The 18,707-nt window shown below is 36.2% G+C and overlaps 5 protein-coding genes across 7 annotated transcripts; 3 read left to right on the top strand and 2 right to left on the bottom strand.

Moving 5' to 3' along the window:
* The first annotated feature begins 1,446 nt into the window (after positions 1-1,446).
* On the top strand, positions 1,447-5,374 carry LOC106318269 (histone deacetylase 5-like). 2 transcript variants are annotated; one of them, XM_013756169.1, is made up of 13 exons: positions 1,447-1,719; positions 2,095-2,293; positions 2,361-2,507; positions 2,589-2,701; positions 2,780-2,991; positions 3,381-3,445; positions 3,537-3,707; positions 3,832-3,915; positions 4,004-4,216; positions 4,371-4,564; positions 4,664-4,793; positions 4,861-4,925; positions 4,994-5,374. In XM_013756169.1, the coding sequence occupies exons 1-13, from the start codon at positions 1,535-1,537 to the stop codon at positions 5,181-5,183; spliced, it is 1,968 nt and encodes a 655-aa protein (XP_013611623.1). In that variant the 5' UTR covers positions 1,447-1,534; the 3' UTR covers positions 5,184-5,374. The 2 variants fall into 2 exon arrangements, with proteins under 2 accessions (XP_013611623.1, XP_013611624.1); XM_013756170.1 differs by having other exon boundaries at positions 4,371-4,453; positions 4,994-5,356.
* Positions 5,375-5,474: 100 nt separating this feature from the next.
* Positions 5,475-7,243, top strand: LOC106318271 (histone deacetylase 5). The gene is given in 7 exon segments (XM_013756173.1): positions 5,475-5,627; positions 5,630-5,682; positions 6,314-6,436; positions 6,439-6,509; positions 6,599-6,722; positions 6,805-6,869; positions 6,933-7,243. Coding segments are annotated over 7 exon segments (675 nt in total). The 5' UTR covers positions 5,475-5,554; the 3' UTR covers positions 7,099-7,243.
* A 179-nt stretch (positions 7,244-7,422) lies between these two features.
* Positions 7,423-9,011, bottom strand: LOC106318270 (glycine-rich RNA-binding protein 3, mitochondrial-like). Of its 2 annotated transcripts, none has more exons than XM_013756171.1 (5): positions 8,923-9,011; positions 8,585-8,738; positions 8,442-8,510; positions 8,240-8,346; positions 7,423-8,069 (listed from the first exon to the last, which is right to left on the bottom strand). In XM_013756171.1, the coding sequence occupies exons 2-5, from the start codon at positions 8,718-8,720 to the stop codon at positions 7,587-7,589; spliced, it is 795 nt and encodes a 264-aa protein (XP_013611625.1). In that variant the 5' UTR covers positions 8,721-8,738; positions 8,923-9,011; the 3' UTR covers positions 7,423-7,586. The 2 variants fall into 2 exon arrangements, with proteins under 2 accessions (XP_013611625.1, XP_013611626.1); XM_013756172.1 differs by having other exon boundaries at positions 8,888-8,960.
* A 360-nt stretch (positions 9,012-9,371) lies between these two features.
* Positions 9,372-12,370, top strand: LOC106313709 (replication protein A 70 kDa DNA-binding subunit D). The gene is made up of 10 exons (XM_013751604.1): positions 9,372-9,608; positions 9,837-9,983; positions 10,064-10,282; positions 10,370-10,547; positions 10,627-10,897; positions 10,982-11,209; positions 11,286-11,509; positions 11,583-11,743; positions 11,836-11,956; positions 12,029-12,370. Exons 1-10 carry the CDS (start codon positions 9,481-9,483, stop codon positions 12,218-12,220), a joined length of 1,869 nt encoding a protein of 622 aa, XP_013607058.1. The 5' UTR covers positions 9,372-9,480; the 3' UTR covers positions 12,221-12,370.
* Positions 12,371-12,738: 368 nt separating this feature from the next.
* LOC106313536 (ras GTPase-activating protein-binding protein 2-like) lies at positions 12,739-15,506 on the bottom strand. The gene is made up of 8 exons (XM_013751369.1): positions 15,393-15,506; positions 14,857-15,036; positions 14,498-14,786; positions 14,206-14,420; positions 13,710-13,890; positions 13,508-13,629; positions 13,274-13,403; positions 12,739-13,191 (listed from the first exon to the last, which is right to left on the bottom strand). Exons 2-8 carry the CDS (start codon positions 15,034-15,036, stop codon positions 12,935-12,937), a joined length of 1,374 nt encoding a protein of 457 aa, XP_013606823.1. The 5' UTR covers positions 15,393-15,506; the 3' UTR covers positions 12,739-12,934.
* Between the last annotated feature and the right edge of the window lie 3,201 nt (positions 15,507-18,707).

The following is an 18,707-nucleotide window of genomic DNA, read 5'->3' as shown; positions in this document are numbered from 1 at the left end:
AAATACCAGACTACACAAAGTGAATTAACCACGAGCCTACTTATTTTTCTTGTCAGCTTCTAAACCATTTGGCCCCAGACTCCTAGTAACATGTGACTTTTCAGATAAAGATTGGTTGAGACCCCTGTTCGGGAACGCGCTAGGCGCTAGTCGGGCGGTCGGGTTGGGCCTAGTGCCTAAAGAGAAAATCAGGGATTAATCGGAAATTATGCGGGGCAGAATTTTTAGATGGTTTACTATGTCATAAAACATGTTAATCTTTAATTGTGTATAACATTAATACATTTTCATGTTTAAGATTGTATAAAACACACAAATAGAATATATAAAGTTAATATAGTATAATTTTCATCCAAATTATGAATATAAATGATATTTATAAAATTTTAGATCAAATAAACAAATAAAAAATATTATTTAAAATAATAAAAAAATAAATAATAAATAATAAAAAATAAAAAAAAATAGATTTGGCGGCCGTTTAGGCGGCTATGCGGTCATTTAGGCGGTCTAGGCGGAAAAAATCGGATATCCGGTTTTTTAAACCGATTTGGCATAAATCGGGGCGGAAGAGTGACACGTAGCGCCTAGGCGGCCGATTTTTAGAACATGGGTTAAGACTTGAAGTTGTTAAGTCTCTTTCACTTTCCTTCCAAAATATATATATGTTTTTTTTTGACAAAATATATAAATTATAAGAACTAAAAAAAATAAGATGTTGATTGTTTGTGAATTTTAAACCATTTTTGGTTTTTTTTTTCTATACTAATCAAGAATTCTAAAAAATATATTTCTTAAGATATAAAAAACCAGATTTGCAAACAAATACATGTAATTTTACTCAAAAATTAAGGTCTAAATTTCTTGGTTTCCTTTGAATAATTGTAAGTTATTCTTTTTGTTTAAGTATTCCTTGATGTATACATTAATATGAAAAAAAAACTGATAAAATGATTTTCGAAATCATTTAATTTTAACAAAAATAGTTTATTTGACACCTAAAATCTAATGTAAAAAATATAATTTATGTTAAGATTTATTTTTAACTTATCAATAAAATAATTTTAACTGGTTATTTTTTAAAAAATTATAAACCAAGGTACATGTTTTATTGATAATCTATATATTATTTATAATTTTTATTTATTAATTTAGTAGTCCCAAATTTATCAAAACTACATGACTTACAACTACAAGTCACATTTAAAAAAAAACACAAAAAGAAAACAAAACAAAATAAATATCCAATTAATTTAAAAAAAAAAAAAAAACTACATAAATATCAAAAAATATTATCTAAAAACCAGAATCTAGAACCATAAACTAAAATCTAAAAACCAAAACTACTTGCACAATCAAAGGCTTAAATAAAATCACAAGTGGGCAGAATTAAAAAAACAAAAAAAACGTAAATAAAAGATTATAATGTTACATATATACTTTGAATCTTCCGAGTTTGTAGTTCTCCGCCACCCCTTTTCACGTCCTCTCCTTGATCGTCTGAAGATAAGACTTTCACGTCTCTTTCTCTCAGATGAACATGGCCGGAAAAACTTCAGTTAACGGTGAATCAAATGGGAAAGTACATCGAAAGGTGGGTCTTGTTTACGACGAGACGATGTGCAAACACGACACACCTCACGGCGAGGCTCACCCTGAGCGTCCCGATCGTATCAGAGTCATCTGGGAGAACCTTCAGCTCGCCGGAGTCACTCAAAGGTTGATACTTTCCTCTTCACCCGTTTGTTTCTCTATAAAAATGGAGAAACTTGCTGCTGAAACTTAGTCAAGTTTGGTTGTTTTCTTGATGTTTTGTGAACTGTTTGTTTCATGAAAGACATTTCTTTTACTCAAACTCTTCATAAAGTGTCTACCTTTTGTTTATTGATGGTTCTGGGTTTTGAGTTATGTTCCTCTTGTGTGTTTGTGAAGAAATCTTCTAACTTTCTCTGGCTTTTCTTTGTTTCCTTCCATCTCTGTTTGATCTCACTCGTAACTAAGACCATCAGGTAGCCATTAGCTTTAGGAAGGTAGACTACATAGTCTTATGGGAAGTGTATCTTATCCACCAAGATTTGTTCTTTGATTCTACAGATGTGTGGTTCTTGGTGGTACCAAAGCAGAAGATGCGCATCTCCAACTGGTTCACACAAAGGACCATGTTAATCTAGTTAAGAGCAGCACAAACAAGAAAGATTATCAGAGTGACAGGATTGCTTCACTGGTGAATTCGATATATCTGAATAGAAGTACATCTGAAGCTGCATATCTTGCAGCTGGTTCTGTTGTAGAGGTAAATAATACTTGATGCATATAAATCACTTGTTGAGAGCTTTTTGGATGATCTTGCAATTCAACAGGTGGCGGAGAAAGTTGCCAAAGGAGAGTTAGACTCTGGCTTTGCTATTGTCAGGCCTCCAGGTCACCATGCTGAGGCAGATGAAGCCATGGGGTTCTGTTTTTTCAACAATGTTGCAGTCGCTGCTAGTTATCTACTAGATGAAAGAGTAAGGACCTCTTTAGTATTATTTATTCATATTCCTTTGGCGTATTCTGTTCCCAAACTCTTTTGGTTTTCTTGAATGCAGCCTGATCTAGGTGTCAAGAAGATTCTGATTGTTGATTGGGATGTCCATCACGGAAACGGCACGCAGAAGATGTTCTGGGAAGATCCTCGTGTGCTAGTTTTCTCTGTTCATAGGTATATATACACATGTGACCTCTGTCTTCATGCTGCTTGTTATTACTTAAGTGACTGAAAATGTGCATTTGTGGCTAGGCGTGAGGATGGAGGCTTCTATCCAGGAGGTGATGCTGGATCATATAACATGGTTGGTGAAGGTCCAGGGGAAGGATTCAACATAAACGTCCCATGGGAGCAAGGAAGATGTGGAGATGCAGATTATCTTGCTGCTTGGGACCATATCTTGATTCCTGTGGCTAAGGAGTTTAATCCTGATATTATCTTGTTATCAGCTGGCTTTGATGCAGGTATATATGGTTTAAGCTAGGCCTCGACACACTTATCTAGAACCGAAACAACCAAAACCGAACCGAGTTTCATAAATATCCAGATGGATCTTATACCTCTGGAAGCTAAAACCAAAAACCGAACTGAGAACCAAACGGGTATCAGAAATTACCCGAAAACCAGAGCCAAACCGGAAACGTATTGGAGCCGAAAGTTTTTCAGATATTATCTCGTTTCCAACTTTACTATTCGAGCTGAACCGAAACCGAACCGAATTTTGTAAATAATCTAAAGGTTCCAAACCGAAACCTAACCAGAAACCGAACGCCCATGTCTAGTTTAAGCAATTTTATTCTAAAGGTTATGTCATGTTAAGAGATGTGTAACCTTGTCAACTTTCTCTTAACAGCTATTGGTGATCCACTTGGTGGTTGTCGTGTTACACCATATGGATATTCAGTTATGTTGAAGAAGGTTTGTGCTTGCAGTGAACTGCTTATTTTGAGATAAGTATTATAAACTTGGATTGACCTCATTTAGTTTTGTTTCACCAATGTTTTTAAAGCTGATGGAGTTTGCACAAGGAAAGATTGTGATGGCGTTAGAGGGAGGATACAATCTTGACTCAATTGCTAAATCTTCACTTGCATGTGTCCAAGTTTTGCTTGAAGACAACCCAATTCAAGGTTCTTCTGAAGAAATACCATTCATGTCCACATGGCGTGTTATACAAGCTGTATGGCTCAGTTACATCCTATCTTCTAACTTTCTCATTTCACAACCTGAAACAATCTTGCATAAACATTCTATAGTGCCTATGTTACTAGTTGATAGAGTTCATCTGTTTCTTGTGTGTTTAGGTACGCAAGAGGCTATGTGCTTATTGGCCTTCACTTGCAGATGAACTATCATCAAAGCTGATTAATCAGAAAACTCCTACTCCAGTTATGCTTCTTTCTCTGCTTGATCTTCTTTTACTTAGCCAATCTCTGAATCTCACATCACAAAGTTTCTTTTGTTTGTTAATTCTAGATCGTCCTTACCTCAAACTCCAACTCTGAAGCTAAAGACAACGCTCATGAACTCCTGGATCAACTGTCAAAACTCAACATTGAAACACACAAAGTAGATACTAAGGTTTCTACATCTTGGAGAAGTGATCTCTCAAAAGTTGACGTCTGGTATGCCTCTTTCGGATCCAACATGTGGAAACCAAGGTTCCTTTGCTATATTCAAGGGGGACAAGTAAGTAACACTCATACTGTTTTGGGAAAATTATATAGATAGCCTCCAAATTTTTAAAAAATTCTTTTTATTGAAATCCTTACTAAATCGTCTACCGCCCTGAGTCCTAGTCTGAGCTTCGGTCTTAACTGTCACATCTACGTTTATTTTTCAGGTGGAGGGAATGACAAAGCCGTGTGTTGGTTCAATGGATAAAAGTCCGCCAAAGGGAATAACGTGGGGAACATATCCAAACAGGTTATTCTTTGGCCGCGAATCTACAAATGTTTGGGGTAAAGGAGGTGTTGCTTTCACCAATCCCCTTACTAATCCCAATGATCAAACTCACATGTGTCTGTATAGAATCACGTTAAGTGTTTTACCACTCATAAATCTCAGTTTCTTGTTTTATTAGAGTCATTTTAGTGATCTTTCTGCTTATTAATGGTTGAACTTTTCTTGAAACAGTCTTGAGCAGTTCAACGATGTTCTGTTTCAGGAAAATGGCTTGAACGTTGATTTTGCTTCTCCAATCTTTGGCCTTACTGCTCTGCAGTTAGTAGAGAAGAATGGATCCACTCCACTTGAAGCTGATTTGGTTAGTCAAACACCAAATGTTGATTAATAGTCACGTTTACATTCATGTATTGACATTTTTTTTACAGGCTCCTTGGTATGGAAACGTTGTCTGTTTGGGAAGAGAAGGCGACGTACCTATACTTACAATGACGTAAGTTTTCCTTTAAGCAAAATGCTCTCTTCCAACTTCATTGGTTCCTGACAACTTTTTGTCTGCAGTTGCACACTTTCTGTTATTGAGAAGTTCGCTTCTGGTGAAGTGCCATTAAGTCCTCCTGCAAAAGCCTATGCCAACACTTTGATAAGGGGACTTGTTGAAGGAGGAATATTCTCTGAAGAAGAAGCTGAAGCTTACATAGACGATGCTGCTTCTAAGCCTCTCTATATCAATGGAGCTTCACGTTTCTGAGTTATTCGTTTACTATTAAAACCACAGGGTTTAAGAAGGATTGTGAACATTTATTATTGTTACAATTTGGCATAAGAAAGGACATTAAAAATGAAAAAAAGAATTTATGTAAACATTATAGGACTATGTGGAACTAAAATATATGTGGACTAAAGCTAAAATTAATGAGATCATACACAGCTTATTCAGCATACTGACATTGGTACTGATTTATCATCAATCATTGGTTCTAAGTAAACTGTGACTTGTCAGGCTGTGATTTGTTGACACTTAGTTTCTAAGATAGAATAAAATACTCTGAATCCTACTTAAGAGTTGCGAGTTCTCCTTTGACCATCGTTGGAAGATAAGATTGACACGTCTCTTTTAAGATGGCCACGGCAGGAGACACTGAAACTGCATCTTGGAGAAGTGATCTCTCAAAGGTTGACGTTTGGTATGCATCTTTGGATCCAACATGTGGAAACCGAGTTTCCTTTTCTATATTCAAGGGGGACAAGTAAGCAACCTTGTTTGTTTTATAGGGTCAAGTCTTACCTTTGGTCTCAACCATGGTTCTAAAAATCGGTCTTCACCAAAACGATCTTTTTTTTAAAAGTGAACTAGATTTTGACCCACCCTTTTAAGGGCGGATATATTTTTTTGTTTTACATTTTTGTTGAAATTTAATTTTTATGTTTGTGTTTTAGTCATATATATGTTTTTCTTTGTATATTAATATTTATCTTAAATAATTAATAAGATGTTTTAATAATTGTATTAAAATAGTTGGATCACACCTGTATCAATAGGTCATGTTCTTGTTTTAATAGTATTGATTTATACGACTTAAATTGGTTTTTAAATAGGTTTAAATCGATCAAAAGTTAATTTAAATCTGTTAAATTAAAAAAATAATGTTAGTAGAAATCTACAAATTTGTCTAATTTATTTTGTTTTGTATATCTAGTTTTGATAATTTATCAGAATAATTTTATAATTAAAGTAAAAACTAAGATATATTTTTATATAAGTGTAAAAAAAAATATATAAAAACCAAAACAATAATTCATTAACCTCTAAGCCCCTAATAATCATCTTATTAGCTAGTCCTCTGCAAAACTTCTAGAGCCGTTTATGTTTATTTTCAGGCGGCTGGAATGAAGAAGGCATGTGTTGGTGCAATGGATAAAACTCCACCAAAGGAAACAACGTGGGGAACGTTTCCAAACAGGCTATTCTTTGGCCGTGAATCTACAGTTACTTGGGGGGTGAAGGAGGATTTGCTTTCCTCAACCCTCTCACTAATCTCAGTGATCAAACTCACATGTGTTTCTACAGAATCACGTTAAGTGTTTTACCACCACTCTTTAAATCTCCAGTTTCTGTTCCACTTTAGAATTGTTTAGTGATCTTTCTGTTTTCTTGAAGGACAGTCTTGAGCAGTTCAACGATGTACTGTTTCAGGAAAATGGCATGAAAGTAGATTCTGATTCTCCGCTCTTTGATCTATCTGCTCTGCAGTTAGTACAGAACAATGGATCCATTCCACTTGCTAAAGTAAGAAAACAAAATGTTGATTGATTGATAGTCTTTAGAGAAACATGTAATAGTCACGCTTGTGTACTGACATTTTTTATAGGCTGGTTGGTATGGTAACGTTGTCTGCGCTGGAAAAGAATCCGACATACCTATACTTACAATGACGTAAGTTTGCTCTCTTCCACCTTCACTGTCTTGTGCGGTTTCACAATAACTTCTTGTTTGCAGTTGCACACTTTCTGTTCTTGAGAAGTTCACATCCGGTGAGGTCCCATTAAGACCTCCTGCAAAAGCCTATGCCAACACTTTGGTAATGGGACTTGTAGAAGGAGGAAGACTCTCTGAAGAAGAAGCTTGGGCTTACATAGACAATGCTGCTTCTAAACCTCTCTAAGATTATTTGAAGCTTCAGGTTCCTGAGTTATTTGTGTCTTCTCTTTATTGTGGTGTTATATACAAACTCTGTATGTATATTGGTTGTGTTTAATTTTTTTCCAGTTTTTTTTTCCTTTAAAAGATGGAATAGTCATATCACACTTTCTAGAGAGATGGAGAAGCAACTGATAAAGCAGGTTGTTGAGAAAACAAAACAAGGGTCTCCTGTTGTGTTGAATACTCAGAAGATGCTATCTCTCGTGGAAGCAACTGAACACAATCTATAAAATGAGGCAACATTAGAGTCTGTCTGATACATGTTAAATGTAGTAGATATGCAAAATCAGATGAACCTTTCTCATATCAGACCACAAACAAAGCTGAATCAAATCTTAAGCTACAAATTATTTATGCAAAAGCAGATTGTTTCTAGATAAAGTGTTTCATTCATGGAAAGCTAATGGATAAAATTTTAAAGACTCTTGACACCATTTTTTGCTACTTGCTTTAAGCTCTTTTGGCAACATCAGTGTCATCTTCGAAATCTCCAACCGCTCCATTCTCCATGCCTCCAAACTGAGCCTCGCCGCCACATTGGCCACCACCAACACCAAACTGAGTATTCTCACCACTGAACTGAGAGTTATCGCCACCAACCTGGTTCTCCCCAGCGAATCCACCATTGCTGCTACCGTAAGTATTGCCACTACCATAGCCACCAACAGCACCTGCATTTGCAGTTGAGCCCTCACCATAACCACCACTTCCATTGTAGCCACCAACAGCACCTGCACTTGCCGTTGAACTCTCACCATAACCACTAGATCCATACCCGCCGCTTGTACCATATCCACCTCCTCCATAGCCACCAGCACCACCGCCTCCATATCCGCCAGAACCACCACCTCCATAGCCACCGCCTCCATAACCACCACCGCCACTTGTTCTATCATGTGCATAATTCACTTTAACAATACGGCCATGAAGATCCTGAGAAAGAATTAAGGCATTAGAAAAAGGGAAAATGAACAATCTTTATCAGAGAAGAAGATAGTAAATACTACAATCAATGAAAGTGAACAAAACAAGACACCTCAAACCTCAAAGACATTATTATTACTACTCTTTCAAAATATTCAAACATCAGCAAGAGAATCTACCTGCCCGTCCAAAGCTTGGATAGCACTAGAGGCCGCCTCAGTAGAGGTGAATGTAACAAACCCAAACCCCCTCGACCTACCAGTTTCACGATCCAAAATAACCCTCGCTGTGTAACAAAAAAAAACACAAATGCTGAAGTTAGCAAAAGGCAAACTTAACAAACCATAGATAAGAAATATACTAAATAGATCAGTTATTTACTTTCAACAACTTCACCGTATTTGCTGAAAGCTTCTCTTAAGCTATCCTCATTCATGCCATACTCCATACCTTAGCATTCATAAAGTTAGCAAGAACATAGCATAACAACTAGACAATTACAGACATTCTAGAGCTAGACCCACCTCCAATAAAGAGCTTAGAAGATGACATACACCTTATCGCCTGAAAAAGCGAAGGGCTTGATAAAGAACCATTAGCACTGAGCTGCTTGCTCGTCGTCTGCTTCAATACGTTTCCGAATTTACTCAAAAAAGCCATCGCCTTTAAACACCTAACCTGTAAACAAAACTTAACCCTGGTTAGTCATATCATTAATGTAAACTACAATGATCATATCATTTGATTTCTATTCACTCTCCTCAAGAACAACAATCAAAGCTTTTATATTTGACCAAGATCACTCAAATCCGAGACAATAATAATACCTTTAAGACAGCTAAAAGAATCAAAGAGCAAGTACCTCTCAGTCCTCTCTGATTCTTTGCTTCTGCCAAAACCCTACCTGTGTTGTGTCCCTTCGATGAAGAGTTTATGTAGTGAAGATGCAAATAATCTAAGTAAATCGTGACCGTTGAAATTCAGTTACTTAAAAGCTAAACAAATAAATATCACACACGTAAGCTTTTTCATTGGGCCAATATTAAGAAAGGCAAAAAAAAGAGAGCCCACTACAGAGTCGACTACGTCATTCTCCGAGTTAGGCCTACTCCGAGTCAATCCTCTTTATATTTAAATCGGCCTTAAACCTTCTGTCTGACTGAGCAGGTTAGAGCTATCGACGAGGCGCCAAAAGCTGTGAAAATAACATTTTAGGAAAAAAATAAAAAAGTTAAGAACTCGCGCGGGGTGTAATTAATTAAAATTTAATAGCTCCCGCGCAAACTCTCACCCTTTACAAAAACCCTTTCCTCTTCCCCTAAACTAATCCATCGCCACCACACTAACACACAAAGCACACACCTTTAGGTTTTCTCCATTTTTCGATTCAAGCTCAAATCGAAATCGAAACGTTAAGAAAATGCAGAACTCGGTGACCCCAGATGCTATCTCCGCCGTATTGTCAAACCCATCCTTTGATTCCTCTTCCGATCGATCTGAGATCGTCGTTCAAGTCGTCGATCTCAAGCCTATCGGCAATCGTTATACGTAAGCTTCGTGCTCCAAACTCTAGATTAGCGTTCTTCCTCGCTTGATACGTTGTCTGGGTTCATCAATATATCGGATTATAGATCTGATTCCATGATACAGATCTGGGTTTTTTTTATCAAAGTTTCGTCTTTTGAATCTCGATTTTCGAATTAGGGTTTTGAGGGTTTGTGTGTTTTTGGGTTTTATCTGATTTGATTGCTTACATGTTCTGATTCTGGTTTACAGATTTAGTGCAAACGATGGGAAGACGAGAGTGAAAGCTATGTTTACAGCTTCGTTAACACCTGAGATCGTTTCTGGGAAGATTCAGAATCTGGGTCTGATCCGTCTCGTTGATTTCACTGTTAACGATATCTCCAGCAAATCAACAAAGTAGGAATCTTTACCACTTGTTTACATGGTATAGGCACTTCCCAATCTAAACGTATGTTTTGTCTTTGTCGTCTCTGCAGGTATTTTCTTGTGACGAAATGTGAGACTGTTGCGTCTGTGCTTGATTCTGAGATTGACTTGGAAGGTAAGAAGGACGAGGAGGAAGGTGGTGAGGCAAAGAGGCAGAAGCTAGATCACACTCCCGTGAATGATGTTAAAGAGACTGGAATCACGTTGAAACCGAAACAGGAGTTTGTTTCAAAATCAGCTTCTCAGATAATCACTGAACAGAGGGGAAAGTAAGCAAATACTCTTCTTCAGTGTTATATAAGTTCTCTGTTAAAACAATTATGTGCTTAATCGATTTGGTTTTTTTCTTTTTGCAGTGCTGCACCAGCTGCAAGAATGGCTATGACCAGAAGAGTGCATCCACTTGTGTCCTTGAATCCCTATCAAGGAAGCTGGACCATCAAAGTCCGAGTCACTAACAAGGGAACCATGAGAAACTACAAGAACGCTAGAGGAGAAGGATGTGTCTTCAATGTCGAACTAACAGATGAAGAAGTAAGAAAGCTCTCCTTGTTTCTTATAGACTCTTTATGCGGTATGGTTACTCATAATTGTTTATTGTGTTGTGGTTCAGGGAACACAAATTCAAGCTACGATGTTCAATGATGCTGCCCGGAAGTTCTATGACAGGTTCCAGCTCGGAAAGGTCTATTATATCTCTAGGGGATCGCTTAAACTTGCTAACAAGCAGTTCAAGACTGTTCAGAATGATTACGAGATGACACTGAATGAAAACTCGGAGGTGGAGGAAGCTAGTAACGAGGAAACGTTTGTCCCTGAGACGAAATTCAACTTTGTACCCATTGAAGAGTTGGGTATGTACGTGAATCAGAAGGAGCTTATTGGTAAGAGCCGTTACTTTCATCTTGCTGGTTACTTATACATTTGTTTAGGATGATAACAACTTTCAATATTGGTGTTGTTTACAGATCTTATCGGAGTTGTTCAAAGTGTTTCGCCTACCATGAGTATTAGAAGGAGAACTGACAATGAGATGATACCCAAGAGGGATATAACTTTGGCTGATGAGTCAAAGAAGACCGTTGTGGTGTCTCTGTGGAACGACCTGGCAACCGGCGTAGGTCAAGAGCTTCTGGATATGGCTGATAAGTCCCCTGTGATTGCAATCAAGTCTCTCAAAGTTGGAGACTTTCAAGGTAATCTTGAACAATTTTTGTCATGAACACACTTCTCTCCAAATCTGTTGGCTGATGTAATCCAATCTCTCTCCAGGTGTTTCGTTGTCCACCATCAGGAGAAGCAATGTGGTGATAAATCCTGAATCACCAGAGGCGAAAAAGCTGAAATCTTGGTTTGATTCTGAAGGCAAGGAGGCATCCATGTCTTCCATTGGCTCAGGGATTAGCCCACTTGCTAAGAATGGATCTTGGTCTATGTATACAGACCGAGTCCTTCTCTCTCACATCACAAGCAACCCATCTCTAGGAGAGGAAAAGGTACTAAAACATTTAATTCCATTCATGTAGCAAAATTATTTAAACTAATTATGAAACTGGGTTTCTGTTGCAGCCTGTGTTTTTCAGCACAAGGGGTTACATAAGCTTCATCAAACCAGACCAGACAATGTGGTACCAAGCGTGTAAGACTTGTAACAAGAAAGTGACTGAAGCAATGGACTCTGGTTACTGGTGTGAAGGTTGCCAGAAGAAAGATGAAGAATGCAGCTTAAGGTTAGAAGCTCAGAACTTGGGAAGCACCTCATTTATCTTCTTCCTCTTCAGACAACTTACTTGCGTCTACTTTGGGTGTTGTTGTTGTTCAGGTACATAATGGTGGTGAAAGTCTCTGACTCAACAGGAGAAGCTTGGTTTTCCTCATTCAACGACGAGGCTGAGAACATTATTGGATGTTCAGCTGATGAACTCAACAAACTAAGATCTGAGGTAAGGAGAGACGAACCCTATAGAAAACTAGATTCTTGTGTGATGTTTAATGTTTTAAAACTTTTTTACCAGGGAGGTGAAGTAAATGAGTTTCAGACAAAGCTGAAAGAAGCAACGTGGTCGTCTCATGTCTTCAGGATTAGTGTCACTCAGAATGAGTACAATGGTGAGAAGAGGCAGAGGGTGACTGTGAAAGGAGTGGCTCCTGTTGATTTTGCTGCTGAAGCAAGATTGTTGCTCCAAGACATCTCCAAGAAGAACTAAGCGTCTCAGTAGCTCTCAAGTGTCACAATGTTAGGAGTCTGTTTTGCCTTAAAAAAAAGTCTCAGAACTTTGCTTGTAATAAGCTTTTCTGCAGTTTGTATTGTTACTGATAACATCCTTTAATTTGAGTAAAGCTTTATTCCTTAGTACTATTCAGCTGCTTCAGACTTTCATGTGATCTATATTGCGTTTGAATATAGATATGAATGTAGTTAGGACTAGGTACAGACAGGATGCAACGAACTATTCCTCTTGGGGAACGGCCTCATGTTACTGTATGTTACTGGAGTTAGGATTGTGATTCTAGTAGCTAAGTCTGTTATGTTGTTTCATAGATTGCAACACCTGGTCTCTTTGTGATGTAATCCAATTTTTAAAGATCTCATTCTCTTCCAAATATTCACAGTCAAAGAGACTGGGAGCATTTAATAAGTTCACTCGAAGGTTAGCCATGTTTATCATGGTTGGGATCAATGATATTGAAAACACACATTCATCTTCTAAGTTTTGTCATAGGGTTACCATCCACAGAGTGGGAAGAACTCTTTAATGGATTTCTTATGAAATTGAATCTTTATAAAGTCTCCAAAGGATTTAAAGGGATGAGAATACAAAAAAAAAAGAATATCAAGAAACTAAACCCACCAAAAAAACAATGCAAAAACAAAAATTAAAACTACTCTCTTATGCTGCTGGTGCACATTAGCTGCAAATTCAAGATGAAACACCACCACCGCGAGGCCCGCCACGTCCTCCGCCTCCTCTTCCACCACCTCCGTTTTGAGGAACTCTCTGGTAACCTTCTCCTCCATTCCGCGGGTTTGGTCTACCTGAAAACTCACCTCTTCCATACCATCCTCTTCCTCCTCCTCCTACACCACCACCACCACCACGTCCTCCTTTGAAACTCTCGTTCCTGAAGCTTCCTCTTCCTCCAAAGTACCTTCCTCTACCACCTCCATTGTTACCTCCTACAAAACATCAAAAACCAATATTTCATTAACACAAAACTCTTCACAAAACCATCCTTGTCTCTCTCATGTTTGTTTATACCTCGACTGTTTGTTTTCTTCTCCTCCAAAACAACTTGACGATCACCAATTGTAATCGGTGAGGCCTCAAGCGCACTTTGCTTTCCACTAGATGTTTCGAACTCCACAAAACCAAAACAGAAACCTTGCTGCTGCGAGAGAGAGAGAGAGAGAGAGTCAAAAACAAACGTGTAAGGAAGGTAACCAGTTAAGTTACTCTTGGAGAAGATTATAGATTAATTTATATATAACAAACCTTATTGCTTCTGACTTGAATCCCCTCGTGCTTAACATCACCAAAGCTCTTGAACACCTCTTCAAGTTGTGTTGGTGTGGTGTCAAAAGGTAAGTTCCGGACATAAATCGAGTGACCATCATCTGTAATAAGAAACTGAAGTAAGTAACCAAAGGGGTTGCACACGCGTATTCAAACAGCGAGATGGAAAGAATCTACTGACCTTCCACATCAACATTGCTACTGTTGTGATCATTCTCAAGACCTGAAGAAGCATTGGGAGGTAATGCAGTCTCAGCAGGAGGAGGAGCTGGCTTCTGGTTGGTTCTGACTGGAGCTGCTGCTCTTGGCTTGTTCCGAGCAACGTGTGTTGGTGGTGCTGGACTGCTTTTCATCAGTTTGAGCTGTTGTATCACACAAAGACTAACATTCACTACCAATAGGAGGACAAATTATTGATTTTTTATTTATTTATTTAACATTTATATAATATATTTTAGTTTTTGGGTTTAATTATAAAATTATTTTAAACCATTATCAAAATTAGATATACAAAACAAAACAAAAATAGACAAATTTGTGAATTTCTATTAACATTATTGCTTAATTTAACGAATCAAGACTAATTTTAGATCTATTTAAATTATTTTAACCGATTTAGAACCGTTTAAACCGATTTGAGTTGTATAAATCAGTTAGTAATCAGTTTTAAGACTCACGATTGAAGCATAGGTAGGAGGATCTCCATTAGACACTGATAGAATCTCACTGTGAATTATTTGAGCTGGAGGCTCTATAGGCTCAACGTCAACAACAACTCCATCTTTCTCACAAGGATCATCATACACCTCCGCCACATTCTCAATATCTTCCTCCTCAATAGTAGCAACTGGCTCTGGCTCAACCTCAGCCTCATGACTAACAACAACACTTTCTGACAACACACCAGATGAGTGTTCTGTAGTAAGAAACAAAAAAAAAAGAACAAGGACTTGGATCTTTTCACCGTACCTGGTTCAACAGGAGCCTGAACATCCTTGATGGTCACAGACCTTGCTTGTGTAGTCACCACCTCTTTCTCCTCGAGGAAACGAAACACATCGTTTAAGACAAAGTAGCCCTTGTCTTGTGGAGCCAAGAAGAATGTTTGGCTGAACTTCTTCCTCACATTATCCTTCCCGGTTAAGCGTCCGGTTACCAACACAATAACCCCTCGCTCATAAGACTCCTGAGCATCTGCAGTGTCTATCTCCGCCGTGTAGTCTTCATAGTTCAGTGACATGATGTTATCATTGATCGCCTGCAAAATAGTTTGAACCAATGTTAGATCAAAGTTGAAGACTTTATAAAGTAAGAGGTTAAAGTCTCACTTGCATAGTAGTGACAGTGGTGACAGAACCGGTAAGATCAGGACGGGTTAGCAAGCTGGAATCTTGATAGAACCGGTGAACTAAACCGGGAGATTGGTGAAGAATGTGGTAGTATTGCTCCACGAAGGCACGGCCTACAACCTCAGCACCAGGGGAAGTGCTAGCTTCCTGCTGTGCCATCTACACAATAACAAAAAAAAAAAAAAAATGTTCTTTCAATTAATTAACATAAATGATGATTAAAAGTCAACGATCTGTTCTAGATGAAGATGACCTCTCTCTCTCACACACACACACACAAAACCCTAGAATAAATAAAAGAGATCATTTTTACAAGAACGACACTAATCAAGAAACTGAAGCAGACAATTAAAGTCTTTAATGTTTGTAATAAATTAATCGAGAAAGGGAAGTAAATGAAGGAATGGGTCAGATCAAGCTTGATAAAGAGAGAGAGATTAAGGTTTTTCTAGCAAATCTAGAAGGAGTCAAAAGGAAGAGATCGAAAGAAGGAAGGAAGTGTAGTTTGTACTTACAGTGATCTGAGGGGGAGAGAGAGGACAAAGAGAGATCTGTTGTTGCAGGAGAAACAGAGGAAGGACGAGAGAGACAGGGACAGACGTAGAGAGAGAGTGTGATAAGGAACATAACTACTAACTAGTACGGAGTTTAGTTTAGTTCAGTTCTGTTCTGTTCTGTTCGGCCCACTAAAACTCAAACCTGAGCCTCTCATAAGTTTCTAGCATTCTTGTAATTGGGTATTGCCTTGAATGTATACGTGTGCCACTTTCACTGGAGATTTCAGTTTGTGAGATTTGGGCCCGAAGCTTTGTACATTGGCTCGGCTCATTTAGGTCATAAAACTAGAACGAACTACGAAGTTTAATGAGAAACCCTCCAAAATAACCTTTCAACTTTCAAAAAAAAAAAAAGCCAGAACTAGATTTTTTTTTTTTTTTGTAAATGAAAGGGTTAAACCGGTCAAAGACAGAGACCTAACCCTCGAATGGAGATACAACCCACGGATAGACCTTCTGGGCATTCAAATGAGCCGAAAGCAATAGCTCATATCCGTGTGTCCAGCGGGATTCGAACCAGGGTTCGTCGTATTGGGTTTATTCCCTCAAGCGCCATTGGACTACCACCACTGGTTAAGAACTGGAATTTGAGTAATTTAAATCACCAACTTTTTAATATTAGCCTATTTAATCTCACATTTATGTTGACTAAGTCATCTAAAATACTCTAAAGTCAACCGTTAATTATCCTTAACCTCGTGTATATTTATACATAAGTCAATATCTTCTCTATCAAAAGAGAAATATCATTTTTATCTAATATATAAAATAGTCATATTAGGTCCATCAGTTACATCTATCTAATTATTTAAATTAATTTATTTAATAGATAACATTCCTAAAGTATCTAAATAATTATAAGGATACTAATAATAAATCAATTTTAACTGTAAATTTTATTTTATTTTTAGTTATAACAAAATCTGTTGAAAAAAAATCTAAAAAAATCTTGTAGCAAAATTAAATATTTTTTTATTAATGCATTTATTAATTTTGTAATTAATAATATAATAATAGTAAAATTTATTTAGTGATAAAAATTTATGAAACCAAATAAAATAATAATATATACTATTTTATAATCTTTATAATTATAGTCAATATTATATTAAAATAGAAGTAATAAAGGAATTAAAAATAAAAATTTAATTAAATTGGTAAATTAACATATTTTAAAAAATTAATTAATTTAAATAAATAAATAAAATATCATTCATTGTTTACAAAGATTATATCATTCACCGTTTAAAAGGATTGAAAATTTTAAATTATGTAATATTTTATACAAAAAATAAAACTGGTAACATATGTTAAGTTTTTATATCTACAACTATATATTATCTATTTATTTATTTTGAATATAACAAAATACATTATATAAAAAAGATTATAGATAAAATATAATATGAAAACTATATATTATAAAATAAAAAGATACCTGCACGGATGTGTGGCTCAAAGTCCAGTATATCTTAAATGGATATGTATATGGTCCATATGATTATAGACTCATTTTTCAATACCAGCATGCTTCAAAGCTAAGAGAGGAAGAAAAAATAGCAGGTCCACTTTATTTCATTTTCAACATAATTTTTTTTTTTAATTTTCAAAATAGCTGTTCTTTTTGTTTTTTCCTTTGTATTTTTCAATTTTTTTTCTTTGCAAAGACAATTATTATTCATGGTACAATTTTTCCTATTTTTTGTAGGCCTCAAAATATATTATCTGCTATATATCTTCCAAATAAGCTGTATACCAATTTTTTCATTAGTATTTAAATAATTTTCTCCTCAAAAGGAACATAGAACAACGAAAAGGAAAAAAAGAACCGGAGATATGGAGATCCATCCCATCCACCACACACAATCATGGTTTTGAAAACTGGATCTGCTGGTCGAACCGGTCCGACCGTGACTAGTTGAAGAAGCTGAATCCGGTTTGGTTTAAAACTCAGATTTAAACAAAATCAGTAAAACCGGTGACCGAAGTCAACTTCAAAATTCGGTTCTTAAAAATTTAACATATAATTAATGTGTTTTCAGTTATTATTAAAATTTAGTATTTCATAATCAATGTTTGACTATCACTATAAAATTAGTTTTTTATTTAATTTTATTTCATAAGAAACAATGTAAGAATAAATAAATACGGTAATCTGAACAGTCAATCATTTAATTTTTTATCAATCTCAGTTTATGTAGTATTTACTTGTTTATCATATATATAGCTAGATTTATGTTTATTGTTTATTTGTCTAGTTAATAAAAGAGAACATATAACATATTATATGCAGAACTACTTTATTTTAGATTCATATAGTGTAAATATATAATTATATATATTTAATTCTTAGAAACAGAAAACCCGGTTCGATCGATTGAACCGGTCCAACCAGTCAACCGGTAGCTATACCGAATCGGTATTGGTCCGGTTTTCAAAACATTGCACACAATAGATTTTTTTTTTTTTTTAATAATGCAATCGATAGATTGAACAAGGCAAGTTTGTTTTTACACTTTTCACATGTTTATATTTTTCTAACTAGAAGTACATTCTAGTTGTGTGGTTTTCGTATAGTCTACAGGTATATGTTGTAGTTTGATGTCGAGGCAGACTACTATAATGACATCGATCGGCTTTTCATAAACGATAAGAAATAAATTGGAGGCATCAATATCTCTTGAGTTGTTACCAAAAAATCAATATCTCTTGAGTTTGGGTTATAAAACCTCTATTATTATACTTTTAAGCAGGAGTTATAAATATATTATATGCAACAACTAACAGATAATGCAAAACTTATTTGGATCCCAAACCTTAAAAAAGAAAAAAAACATAATTTGGACCATATTCTTGTCTACCAACGCGAAGATGAAGAGGTCACACTGGGCCAAATAAAAATGAAAAACAGAAAACCCTCTCTATTGTGCTAAAAAAATAAAGAAAAAAAAAACCTCTCTAAATAAATTGGAGGCATCAATATCTCTTGAGTTGTTACCAAAAAATCAATATCTCTTGAGTTTGGGTTATAAAACCTCTATTATTATACTTTTAAGCAGGAGTTATAAATATATTATATGCAACAACTAACAGATAATGCAAAACTTATTTGGATCCCAAACCTTAAAAAAGAAAAAAAACATAATTTGGACCATATTCTTGTCTACCAACGCGAAGATGAAGAGGTCACACTGGGCCAAATAAAAATGAAAAACAGAAAACCCTCTCTATTGTGCTAAAAAAATAAAGAACAAAAAAACCTCTCTAAGTTTA

This window comes from Brassica oleracea, chromosome C9 (assembly GCF_000695525.1).
Source record: "Brassica oleracea var. oleracea cultivar TO1000 chromosome C9, BOL, whole genome shotgun sequence".
NCBI classification, from domain to species: Eukaryota; Viridiplantae; Streptophyta; class Magnoliopsida; order Brassicales; family Brassicaceae; genus Brassica; species Brassica oleracea.
Note: the sequence above shows the minus strand (reverse complement) of the source record. Positions and strands in the feature narration are given on the sequence as shown.

Coding starts and splice junctions, on each gene's coding strand:
- LOC106318270 (XM_013756171.1), bottom strand. CDS start 8,720: ATGGCTTTTTTGAGTAAATTCGGAAACGTATTGAAGCAGACGACGAGC. Junction 8,511..8,584: donor TTCTAAGCTCTTTATTGGAG/GTGGGTCTAGCT, acceptor ATGAATGCTAAG/GTATGGAGTATGGCATGAAT. Junction 8,347..8,441: donor ATACGGTGAAGTTGTTGAAA/GTAAATAACTGA, acceptor TTTGTTACACAG/CGAGGGTTATTTTGGATCGT.
- LOC106313709 (XM_013751604.1), top strand. CDS start 9,481: ATGCAGAACTCGGTGACCCCAGATGCTATCTCCGCCGTATTGTCAAAC. Junction 10,283..10,369: donor ATCACTGAACAGAGGGGAAA/GTAAGCAAATAC, acceptor TTCTTTTTGCAG/TGCTGCACCAGCTGCAAGAA. Junction 10,898..10,981: donor GAATCAGAAGGAGCTTATTG/GTAAGAGCCGTT, acceptor TGTTGTTTACAG/ATCTTATCGGAGTTGTTCAA.
- LOC106318269 (XM_013756169.1), top strand. CDS start 1,535: ATGAACATGGCCGGAAAAACTTCAGTTAACGGTGAATCAAATGGGAAA. Junction 2,702..2,779: donor CTAGTTTTCTCTGTTCATAG/GTATATATACAC, acceptor ATTTGTGGCTAG/GCGTGAGGATGGAGGCTTCT. Junction 4,217..4,370: donor GCTATATTCAAGGGGGACAA/GTAAGTAACACT, acceptor TTTATTTTTCAG/GTGGAGGGAATGACAAAGCC.
- LOC106313536 (XM_013751369.1), bottom strand. CDS start 15,036: ATGGCACAGCAGGAAGCTAGCACTTCCCCTGGTGCTGAGGTTGTAGGC. Junction 13,630..13,709: donor TAGCAATGTTGATGTGGAAG/GTCAGTAGATTC, acceptor TTCTTATTACAG/ATGATGGTCACTCGATTTAT. Junction 13,192..13,273: donor GAAGAAAACAAACAGTCGAG/GTATAAACAAAC, acceptor GATGTTTTGTAG/GAGGTAACAATGGAGGTGGT.